The sequence below is a fragment of the Corvus cornix genome, chromosome 2 (assembly GCF_000738735.6).
Source record: "Corvus cornix cornix isolate S_Up_H32 chromosome 2, ASM73873v5, whole genome shotgun sequence".
NCBI classification, from domain to species: domain Eukaryota; kingdom Metazoa; phylum Chordata; class Aves; order Passeriformes; family Corvidae; genus Corvus; species Corvus cornix.
Window position 1 is genome coordinate 120,084,302 of NC_046333.1, and position 12,524 is coordinate 120,096,825.

Sequence of the window (12,524 nt, forward strand, 5' to 3'; positions counted from 1 at the left end):
TCCTGGGCTTTGCAAAATTGAATTGCATTTTTCTTATTCTTTTCATGTCTGAATAAATCCAAAGTAAGATAACCTTTATGTAAATGGCAGTTATATTGCATTTAGAGCTACAAAGCATTTCTTCAGAGCCGAATTTGTACTCAGGATTCATAAGAGCCTGGAGAAGGATGGTGGGACTCCTGGGATTCTCATTTGAAAGAACAGATACAAGCATTATTTGTATAAATTGCTGTCAAGGCGTTGCAGTCAGCTGGTGCAGTGGGAAAGCCTGAAGACAAAGTCTGCCATCATTACTGTATTTTCCTTTTAACAAGTAACGAAGGAGGAGGAAGTACTCTTGCATATGTTTCCTTGTGGTGGGTTTGCTTTGGCTAAGGGCCGGTTCCCTACGCAGCCAGTAGGGTGACAGGAGAAAATCGGAAGTAAAAGCTTGTGGGTTAAGATGAAGACAGGGAAATTGTTTACCAGTTACTGTATTGGGCAAAGCAGACTTGACTTGGGGAAAATGAGTTTAATTTATTGCAAATTAAAATAGGTTCAAGTAATGAGTAAAACGAAAAGACAGACATTAAAACCACATTTTTCCTTCTTCCTTTCGTGGGCCCAACTTCACTCCTTCACTTCAGACTCCTCTGTGCACCCCCTGAGTGGTGCAGGGGAGACAGGGAATGGGGCGTTGTGGCCAGTCCATTACAACTCCTCTCCGCCCTTCCTTCCTCACCACACTTTTCACCTGCTCCAGTGTGGGTTCTCCATTGGCTACAGTCCATCCTGGACATACTCACCTGCCCTGGTGTTGGTCCTCCATGGGCTGCATGGGATATTGGCTCTGGCATTTCATCGTGGGCTGTAGGGAAGTAGGGGAGTATATGCCCAGAGTGTGGAGCACCTCCTCCTTTGACCTTGGTGTGTCCTCTGCTGTTTCCCAGTCTTTCTGTTCTGTTCCCTGTGAGGCATTGTGGCTGGCTCTTCCTTAACTGTGTTTCCTTCAAGGTGCCACCATTTTGACTGAAGAGCTCATTTTGACTGAAGAGCTCAGCCATGCCCTGCCATGGTTCTTTTTGGAGCCAGATGAAACCACCTGTGTCTGGCTCAGGGCAGCCCCAGCCACTCCTCACCAAGGCCACCCCACTGCCAACACATTGGCATGGACATCCAGTACAGTCCTATTCAATTAAAATATTTTTGAAGGTGGTGAAGCAAGCTTGCAGTTTCACATGCACACCAAACGCCAACTTTTAAAAACTATGACAAGTATGCATAAGCTAGGATTCAGTTGGCTGTTCCTTGGAGGCTAGTTTTGGTTACTGGACAAGTCAGGGAAGTTATGACTGAACCACGGGTGTGGGCTTTTGAGCAAAGCTGCTCTTTTAATTAGGTCAATGTTGTGAGCAGGGTATGTAGTCAGGGATAATGTTCTTCTGTGTCTTATCCATGAAATATGATTGCAAATGTTTTCATTGCATTTTTCCACAATTTAGATTGCAAGGGGATAATTTGGCAGAAAGGCCAGAAGATGTCTCCATGGTATCTCAGACATCTGAGCCAGCAGTGTCAGACTCTGATGGTAAGTTATATAAATATTTGCTGCTCATAAAAAACCCCAAACATCAACATTTTGAGTTTGAGAGTGGGGGTTATGTCTGTAAAAGATTAAACACTTCCAGGAGAGTGTTCCTGGGCATTTGAACTCAATAATTTGCACTTCAAATCTGTTCAAAGAGCTGCTAACATGTTTTTTGTCACAGCCATTAACACTCCAGAACAATTCCTAGGCATATATTGAAAAGCGCATTGGGCTTTTGTTCTTAGTAGAGAGATTTTTTGTTAGCACACTAACATTTAAAACAGCTCAATAGCATAGGCATGGGCTGTTCATTGCTGGTTGGCTTTTATGCCAAAGAATGGTCTTTGAAATATTTAATTTATTACTACACATGCACCCAGATGATTCAAACAATTTACAGTAAAAATATAGAGTTTATAAAATGACTCTGGAAAACACTTTTTCTCCTCATATAAACATGTTCATACGTTGGATTAATCTGCAGTCAGGACACTCAGACTTATTTCAATTTCTTCTCAGGTTTTTGAACAGAGTAACACCTGAAATGTTGAAAAAGGCACTTCATAAGGGATATTTTTCCAGAGAATGCCCAGCTTTCCTATGAAAGATGAAGTTGATGAAGGCTAACTTTATCTTAGCTGCCACTGTAGTGGAGAGAGAAAGAAATAGAGGTTTTGACAGAGAATCTGCAAAGATAAATCTTTCAGTCCATTCCCTTACTGTTGGGCAGAACCTGTCGAGTCTACAAATTGTATGTTTTGATTTGCAGTATAGTCTTCAGCAGCTATGGACAAGTCAGCTATGGTGATCAATTAACACAAAAAAGTCAGAATTAACTTTCTTTTAGATTATTCTACTCTCTGTCTACTAACTAATTATTATATGTGCTATTACGTATCACAGCAACCTGAACTTTCACTCATTTCTCTTGCCTCATTTGTAAACCAACCATTAGTAACTAATATGTCTTTAAAGATAAATTTTTCAAGCTGGTTTTGTGAGAATGCATGGTTTCAGGCAGTCAAGACATTGGCTTTTCCTTTTACCTGGCATTGATCACTTAATTGAACAATGTAATAGGGGATTAAGAATCTCACAACATGATGTCGTTGCGATCTTCATGAAGATTGTCAGGAAGAGATGCTCAGACTGGTGACTTCAATCAAGCCCTTTGAAAGGAACACAAAATTCTATTGTTGTGAGAATGATTCCCAGAAAGGGAGGTGGTGGCTTGCTTGTGATAGGTAAGGGAATATGCAAGCACAAGATTATTGCAGCAAAAGCAAATAGATGGGTAAAACAGACGTGTGGGGAAAAGTTCTACAGTTCACAGAATAGTTTTTGAGCAGATCTCATTCTTCCACTTTCTTTCTTTCTTGTGTACCTTTGTTCTTGAAGTGAAAATCTGCCCATTTTGCCATGCCATCTTCTGAAACTGCAGGCTTCAATTAAATAGTTAGGTTTTGCTAAGTGGCAGAGACATCAGGATTAAAGAAGGTGAAACTATCCAAAAGTACTGTGTGCTGTGTAATATTGGAGCTGAATCTTTCATGGTCAGAGGGTATGGAGCACAAAAGTGCTGTAGCTGTTCTACCTTCGGCCACTTCCTATGCGTCTGAATACTCTGCAGTCAATATGGGTACACAGCAGAAAACACTTTCTTTGGAAAAACACTACATTCAGTGAGATACAGGGAATATAAGTTAGATGGGTAGGTGGGGCAATGACATTCATGTTGTTATAAACACATCGATCTCATGTCTGTGAATATACATGGACCTGTTACTCGTATAGCAAGAAAATAGCAAGGCCTCTTGGGCAGAAAGACTGAGGTCAATAGTAAGGAAATGCCAAATTTCTGTCAGGAGGTGCCCTCAGAAATGCTCAGTGTTTCAAAACATATGGTTGGGGCTTTTTTTCCTAAAAGGTTGGCTAGTGCTACATTTTGATTTGAAGAAAAACACAGCTGGATTTCACAAATAAGTGCAGACTATAAACAGACACAGAACTCAGGCAACTGCCCATTCTATCAACCTTTCCTATAAATGCAGCACATTATTTGCTCTCTGTCCATCTGATACTTATTTCCAATAAATGTTATGTATGAGAGCATGATAAAAGAAACTCATAAAGATATTGTTAAAAAACCCTAGGCATTGTTGTACTGAATTTTTAGTTATGTCCTCTTACAGATTTTTTATATCATGAAATAGTGGCTAGCAGGCTTCACTTACCAGGTTTATTTGAATTTATTTTCTGCTGTTACTTCTCAGTACCAGTGACCTTACTGAGGGAAAACTGTGCGTTGGGAAGTGCTGATGTAAACCATTCATTCAAGAATAAGCAAGCAAGATGCTGATGCACAGCAAAGTTGAGAGTAGCTTTCTTCAGATAATGATCTGTTTCTGTTGTTAGATCTGGAACATCTCTCCTGTGGATTTCAGATAAACTAAGCTCAGAAGTAATTGGCAGAACATCTGATCTAAGAGCCCTTATAAATAAGCCTCATTTTAAGAAATTCCACTTAATAAAGTCAATGTGGTAGCTTATGTGAAAAGATCATGTGCAGCATCAGACACTTTACTGACTACACTGGCGATCTGGATCTGGTTCTAATTAACCACTACACTGATTTTCCTCTAGTATAATCCTACTACTGAATTGGACAGGCTTGTGTTTGATCTAAGTGGTAAAAATGAAAGGTAGGAATCAGGTCTCAAGATTGAATAACCCAAGACTCTTTAAAGCTGCAGTTTCTTTTCACTGTCCTAAACTATACCTCTCAGAAATGTTTCTCTTTTCCATCAGACCACTTCACAGGAAAGAACTAAGGGAAGAATTTAATAGGTTCTTGATTTTGATTGGAAGCAGCAGCATTGATGACTGCACAGCAAACTTCCCCTGTAGATGCCAAGCCTGTCTGGTTTGTCTCTTGGATCAGTTCTCCACTGAGCCTTGCTCTTGTTCTGTAGAGGTTGATGGGGAGAATAGCTGAGGCTTCGAAAGATACACGCTATGACAGAATTGATCCAGAAAAATCTACATCTGTCAGCCCCCAATGTGTTTTTCAGGTTAGGGGGATTTTAGAAGCAATCTACTTATGTGGGGTTTTTTTCGGGGGGTGGGGGGGGCATTAGATACTTAGAAATAGTATCACTAAAGATAATTACTCATTTACTCCCAATTTCCTATAAGTACCATACAACCTTGTTTCACTTGTTTCATTCTCTTCTGAAATGTACCTTACCCTTTGAGTGAAGCCATGATATAAGGCAGGAAAAGAAGACATTATTGGAAATAAAGCTTTTGCAGTCTATGCATTCTTGTAGAAGGAAGTTTAAAATGCAGTAACTTATTAGGGAGTAATCTCTTAATATAGGATAAATGAAAAGTGTAACACTTCTAAACCACTCCTCAATTAGTCTGAGAAAAGCTGCTTGTTATGTGAGTTTCTTTGCAGTGTATTATGCAAGTCCACATATTTCTGAGGTGTGGGCAAAGACTTGTTTCTTTTGTGACTCTTCTGGAATAATATAATTGGACTAAAAATTATAGATTCTATGCCACTGTGTAAATGTGGTATTTCCTATTTAATTGTGCTATTACATCTACAGATGTAAAGGTTATATTGTGATATATAATACTTAGTTTGCTAAATAAATTTTACTAGAGCAAATGCCACATCAGTAGTTCATTCCCTATCAAACAGAACTCACTGGTTCTTTTTATTTGCAGTTAGCTAGTAGAAACGAGAAAAAACTAAATGTATAGTTTCTACATAGTTGAGTGTTTTGGTTCTGGTTTGTTTGTTTGTTTGTTTGTTTATTTTTTGTTTGGGGTTTTTTTTGCCTTTAAAGTGTCAATATAGTAGAAAGTTCAAAAGAGGCATTAGGATGTAGGGGAAAAGTTGAAATTGGGGATGTTCGATAAAAATATGAACGTATGAAACATATAATGTTCTAGGTGGAACTGCATGATCAAGGTAAAAAATTAAGGATGTAAATATGTGGGAATTAGGATTGAGAACAAGATAAGGCAATGGCAAAAGTGCGGTATCTCTGAATTCCCACACAATTCCCTGACCATCACTTTGTGTCATCATCACCCCTTCCTTCTCCACTTACATTTGTGTTTGTAGTGAATTGGTAGCCACCATTGCCACACTTCAGTATAGTTCTGCTTTCATAGTAAATGTAGTCTGAGATGTTTAACAAATTGCGTTCTGGAAACATAAGGACCTCCCTGCTAAGTGTCTGAGTAACAGCAGAACGTAGGGAAGATCAGGACATCTTGTTTTGTTAGGCTGCTGATGCAGCACCTAACTGCATTAACAGAGTGTTAGGCAAAGGGTGAAACTGCATAGAATGTTACTTGGAAATTCTTTCTCTGACATGGGTGCATAAAATCTGTTTTAAGTTATTACACATGCATCAAAGAGACATCCTCACAAAATTCTGTCGCTTTACAAATCTGGCAATATGGGCAAAAATTATACTTGCAAACTTTTAAATGTTGTCTAAATTGACCAAATCCTTTTGCTTCAAGGATTTTAACTGAATTAATTTGATATAATTTTATTCATTTTATTAAAGCTGGAGATACACTACTCACTTGTGTAAAGGGTAAACTATTTATTTTAAATAGTAAAGGTAATAAAGAACCTACAAGGTACCTTGGCAGCTGAGGGAAGCTTACTTATCACTCTAGTCATGTTAGAGACACTGTTCCATGTTGCATTAAGCTTATAAATTAAAATCAGACATAAAATCAGATTTAAATTATAATCCATTGAAGTGTAACTGAAAAGTAGTACATTTACAGTAGCCATATTCACCTTCCCAGCAGGAAATTTTTAGCCATTAAATTTTCAAAATGACTAATGCTTACTTAATTAGAGTGATTTACCTTTCTCTTGTACCTCTTTGGAACAGCTCAAGTACCTGGGGTTGAAACACTCACAGAAGATATTGATGAATTTCAGAGTGCCTCTCAAGTGGCAGCATCTGTAAGTACCTTCCCTTATGGCTAATCCTGTAATTTTAAAAAGTAGTTTCATAAAAAATAGATTGTGCATAAAGATAAAAGTTGTGTTTACCAGCACTGTCATCTTAGAGAGAAGAAAACTAAATTTACATAATACCTATAATAATAACCCTTCTGAATTTTCAGTTCTCTCTCTGTGTTAATTTTTTCATTCTAGAAAAGGTGGTATCTTGAAATACATTATTATAAAAAGCACGTGTTGTTGGACTTGCTCATATAGCTCCCATTGAAAGTGCAGTAGTTTTATACCTATTCTGTATGTTTTTAAATGCTAGTCAAATACTAGTTTTACCAGATAATATTCAATTTTACAAATTGAAGACAACAAAATAATTCAAACTCTAAAGTACAGTTTATGTACTTTTGTCTCTTTATAATGGCTTGGTGTTCAGAATAAGATTCAGCTATCCAACACTTTGTCTGTAACTGTATCTCCTCAAAAAGAAACAAATGATCCAACTGTTCTCCTTGCCTTTTGGGGCTCTGAAGGAGAGATCTGTTCCATGCTCCCCTAATAATTTTCAGTGAGATTTATTCTTTGACAATCTTGACATACAAAATACAGAGATAAAACTGAGATGTCTCATAGGAAGGCTGTGTAGATAAATGCAATCCTGCAATGGATTTTCATAAATCCTTCAAAGCAGTAAGAAATATGCCTGTAAAATAACTTCAGAATTGATACCAAAATGCATTCTCATGACTTGAATTATTTTTAGATCATATATGAGATACAAGATGAGAGAAAAATAGAATAAGATGTTGATCGGACATTTCTCATAAATTGGACAAACTGATTCATGGCATTCACTCAAATGTGCATATTACATGTAAAAATTCCTGACGTGGTTCAAGGTGTGCAATGTTTAATATTGGTACTGCATTCCAATAGAGTAATTTGAGTTTGTTGCTAGTTAAATGGATGATTATATAAGATTTTTCTCTGCTAGTGTATATTTGACAAAGATGCCTTGGCCTTCAGAGGGTAAGTGTTCTGAGAAAAATTGTAGGATAAAGTAGCAAGAATTATACAGAAGTATCTTCAGAGAAGAACTTTGGGTTCTTTTTTCATGTCCCATGTATGAATCCACATGTAAGATCTTTAATGTGGATACACTGGTACTCAAAAGAGATAGGCAACATCTATGTCTATAACATGGTTCATGTAATTTTCACTGTGGTTATATTATGATTTTCTTGCAGCTTTGTGTATGTTTACTGTTCTATTTCTGAAAAACCTGGAGGTTTTTGTAGTTAGGCCTTTTTCTTTAAGCTTTTTAAAATAGAATATTTTGCTATGCTGTATTTTTTATAAAAAGAGTTACTGTTTGAAAAATTGAGAACTTGGACTTTCAGTGCTGCACAATCTCAAACAAGGCATTCTGGATGAATAAGTGAGCAAAGCTGGCAAAAAGCTGGTTGAAGTATTTACAGGAATCAGCACTTTCCCCAAGTGTTTTGTAAGAATTCAAAGTGGAAGCAAGCATTCAAAACATCCTTAGAGATCTTAGTTTACTGCCTGTAAAGTATTTTGTGTAATGAAAAGTGCCAGGCAAAATGCAAAAGCTTTTCCTTGAGATTTTTTCACTGTGGTGAGCTCAAAGTTTGCTAGCCAAATATTTAGAACATTTCCAGAAACATAAAGTAAAATAAAACTCTAAGAAAATATGGAAGTGATACTAGGAAAAATTTAAGTTGCCTGTAATTCTAGTGCAAGTGGAAAAGCAGGGTGTCAGAGGAAGCTGCTGACTTTACAGTGACTAACAGATAGAGACAGGGCACATGCACTGAGCAGATCATATCGAGTAGCCTTTGCCTTCTCTTTGACTTGTTTCTTTTACCACCTGGATCTAACAGGACTTATGGTTAGCTTTTGGGGGTTTTTATGTGAATCTTGCCTTGCACATGCACATAAAAAGGTGTATTTGTCTTTGTAAATTATCCATGTAAGGCAAACCTATACAAATGCAGCAGAAACTCGAAGAAAAAAGTTATCCAACTGCAAAAAGCGTTTCTGCATGAATATGCCTTGGGTTTTTACTCCTTATTACTGTGGGGAAAATACTGTAATAAAGTATTTTATAGAAGTGTTTTGTTTTAAATAAATTTTTTCCTGTATTCCCTACTGCTTTGGAACTTTTCATTTGCTTTCATAGGAGAAACACAGACATGGATTTTCTGTGATAAATGCATAAATTTCTTAATTCAGCTTGTGAAATTACATGAAGCTTCATGCATGAAGCTTCAAGTAATTAAAAAAATTAATCTTTTATTCTTGCTGTCAGTATATGTGGAATACAATAATATTTCAATCATACATTATTTCAGTTCTATTTGTTAGAAATTTCCCACTATTCTCCCCTAGAACAATACTATGAAGTAACTTAATTGTAGAAGTTTGAGTATAATCACCCGAGCTTCCACATTTAACTAAATCTACAAATTATTTTTGTGTTGGGGTTACTGTTTAGCATTTAGCAGGTTAGTCATTAAAGTAATTATTTTAAGATTCCACTGCCACATTAGAAACAACAGCAGTGCACCTTTGAGGTAGTATGAATTATGAAGGTCATATTTATGCTCAAGTTGATGTGTTCTGATACAAAATTTTTCAAATCCAAGCTGAATTTTGTAATTATGTGGAAATTCAGGCACTTGAAGGTAAAATTTCAAATTTTAACTTCAAATATTAAATCTTCTGTAAAAATCGTAACAGATAGTATTAGATTACTGCAACCCTCTCACAGGAAGTTAAAAAAACCTCATTGAAATATGTAAGTTTTGCCTCTGTTAGGTAAATTAACAATACAAGATGGTTAGAAAAACATAATATAAGGGTCTTGGGAAATAAGTGATAATTCCTGCAAGTAGTTCAGAAAGTAGTTTGAATTGCATACCTTGAACCTCTTTGATTGAGACCTCCCTTATGTCAAACAAAATCCATGAAATAGACACAGATTTTGTATATACAGCTGCAAAAAAAAAGATTTCTTCTTGGATGAAAATATTCTTGTTAGAAAATACTTTAATCCTCTAAAATATAATTCTAAATTGAAAGAATATTCTGAACTTTAGAAAAATTTATGTAAAAAAAAGAAATCAATGAATGCCTTGTTTTTACCAGTCTAAAATTTTGTGTTCTTGGGCATGCCAGATTCAGAAATATTAGTCCAGATAACAGTAAATAAAACAGAACTGAGGTTTAGAAAACAATTATTCTGGTTGCATTTCAAAAACTGAAACAAATGTGATTCCCAGGTGCTGCTTCCCATTTTCCTGTATACAGAAAAACTATGTGTAAATTAACTCTAACTACCATTTTTTTAGTGTAAGGTTCAGCGTAAAATGTGCTGCTGGCTGACTGCCACGGGAAGCCCAAAGCTTGTAATTTCAATTACATGGCACTTCAAGTAGAACAGGCCCTAATGTGGAAGGGGGGATTAGAGGTGGCAGCCGATATTGTAAGAGAGCTCTGAGAAGCCTTGTTATTTTTACGGTATCAAATGGCTTGCTCACCTTTATGTCCTTGAACAGATTGTGGAAGCTGAAAGAGTAAATATTAGGTGACCTCTTTACAGAAAGTACATGTTGAGTGAAGAATCCTTAAACAAAATATTGCACAAAAAAATTCCACTCCATGCATAACATCTGTACTTGCCACCTGCTTGGCCAGAGTGGGAAGGACGCTTGTAAACAAATTGTTCAATAAAGAGGTTTGGGTTTGGGTTTTTTTGGGGTTTGTTTTTTTTTTATTTAGAGTGATGTCTGTCAAATGTGTCTATTTAAGATACTTAAGTTATTCAGCAAAGAAATGCTATGTTATACATGGAAAGCTAAGCACAGTTGTATTCCTTACACTTCTATCTCCTGAAGCTAATAAAATTTCCACTTGATTAGAAAAACTGTGTAGTATGAAAAATACAATACAACCACTTTTCATATACTTACAGCTTAGCAGTAACTAACTAATCTGGCTTCATCTCCTTTTCCTCATTTCACTGTGATCATTCAAGTCACATCCAAAAACTAGGTGTATGTCTGGGCATTTCCATGAATACCTGGGTTTTACCCTGAAACAGGCCACAATGACATAGAAATACATGCTGAATAGTTTGTTAACGCTTTTTATGGCCAGTAAAGAAGAGTAATATATTTTCTAACAAGTACTTGATTTCCAGGTGATGTTGTAAGTAAGCTGGAGCCCTAACTCTTGTTCTTAGCTGTTCTGAAAAGTTATACCTCTGTAGAACTCTCCAGGTGTCAGTGGGTATTACTATATAGCCCATGTCAATTCAGCTCAACAATGAGATTGAGACATTCACATCTGCACTGGTGTTTTTTTAAGGACAAAAGCTCTACTGATTCATGCTGTGTAGCATTGTGCTACAGACTGAAGCACAGAGAGTGAGCTTGAAAAAGCTTTCTTACTCTTATTCATGACCTCCTTAATTTTATTTTTGTTCCACCGTGGCATTCCTGGTAAGTTACGGTATTTTCCAGAAGTTTGGGGAATCAGTGATGAGAGGGATTATCTCTGGCCTTATTGTTTGCAATTTTTTATTTTAGCAGTAATTTGGCTAAGTGATAAAAGGAAGAAAAATGCAATAATGAATGTATTTTATGTGAAGAAATTTGATTATGATATATAAAGAAAACCACTTAAGAAATGGACACATAGTTGACCTTCAAAGTTGACAAGTTCTCGTTCTTTCTTTGAACATATTTCTGGTGCAGAGAGATGCTGCCTCACCTCCAAAGTTTGAAGGTGATGAACAGGACACAGAGTTGTTTCTACACGTTAGAAAGAATGTCTTTCAGGAACATCCTCATACTTAGATCTCATTAATGTTGTTAATGCAAATAGGCCATTTATAAGTTTTGTGCTAATATTTATAAAGCTTAATGAATGAGCAAGGGCAATGGTAGTTTGGAAGATGCTGAAATAATTGGGAGGATTCTATGCACATACTTCACACATACATGCATTCTGTATTTTTCAGCTGCTTTCAGTCTACTGTCATTATCATTAAAGTCTAAGGTAACTGACATTAGTTTTATCTCTGCAGTTCCTGGCCAGGAGACAAAGGATAAGTTTTGGTGAAGTGCAGTAAGAATGTTTAAATAAATGGCTTGCAAGCCTGAATCTCTTTCTTAAGTGACATATCTGAACTGCTGCTATGTATCCAGTGGAGAGAAGGGGCACCAGGGAATTCTGCTAGAGCTGTACAAATTCATTTATCCCTGCATTTGAATTGACATGCTTCCAAAGCCATCTTGATAACATCCCCTGCTTTCATCTTGTGTTTATCTTTTAGGAATAAGGCTGTTGCATAAATTGTTTACTGGAGACACTGAGGACCTCTGTCTGTGTTTATGCATTATTCCCCTAGATGAACTCATAGTTTCAAAATGTTAAAAAATATTTTTCAATGCTCAGTGTTATTTAGAAATACATAAAAAATTACCTGGGCCTGCCTCCAAAAATGTTAGTTATAGACCTGGAATATTTAGCTTCAGAGAAAGAACAAAATTAAAAGTACAATTTTAATGTCTTAATAAACTCTTATACCCTTTTTTCCCCCAGATAATTGTGATTCTCTATCAAGTAAACATTTAATTGGAAGGTACTATTATAAGCACATTTGTTATGAAATGAAATTGCTAATATTAAATATTTATCTCATCTTCCATAGCTACTATAGCAATACTGTTCTGATCTTTTGTGAAGCTATTGCCTGAAAAAAATGTCATAAGCTTACAATATTACATAAAACAGAAAATGCACAGAAGAGTTACAAAATTTGGGGAAAAATTCATCCAAAGTTATCTTGGTTTCACAGGGTGCTGAAACTCTGTATCTGAAAGCGAGTTTGAACATAACAGTATGTAATGATAGAGACTGAATATATGTAAG

At 36.2% G+C, this 12,524-nt stretch overlaps 1 protein-coding gene across 5 annotated transcripts in view; it reads left to right on the forward strand.

The window, feature by feature from the left end:
- Positions 1-12,524, forward strand: part of C2H8orf34 (chromosome 2 C8orf34 homolog) — a 152,865-nt gene that overhangs the window by 116,526 nt on the left and 23,815 nt on the right. For all 5 annotated transcript variants that reach the window (XM_039549110.1, XM_039549112.1, XM_039549114.1 and 2 more), the window contains 2 exons: positions 1,482-1,567; positions 6,499-6,572. In XM_039549110.1, the coding sequence (XP_039405044.1) occupies positions 1,482-1,567; positions 6,499-6,572 (160 nt within the window). The remainder of the gene's footprint in view (positions 1-1,481; positions 1,568-6,498; positions 6,573-12,524) is intronic.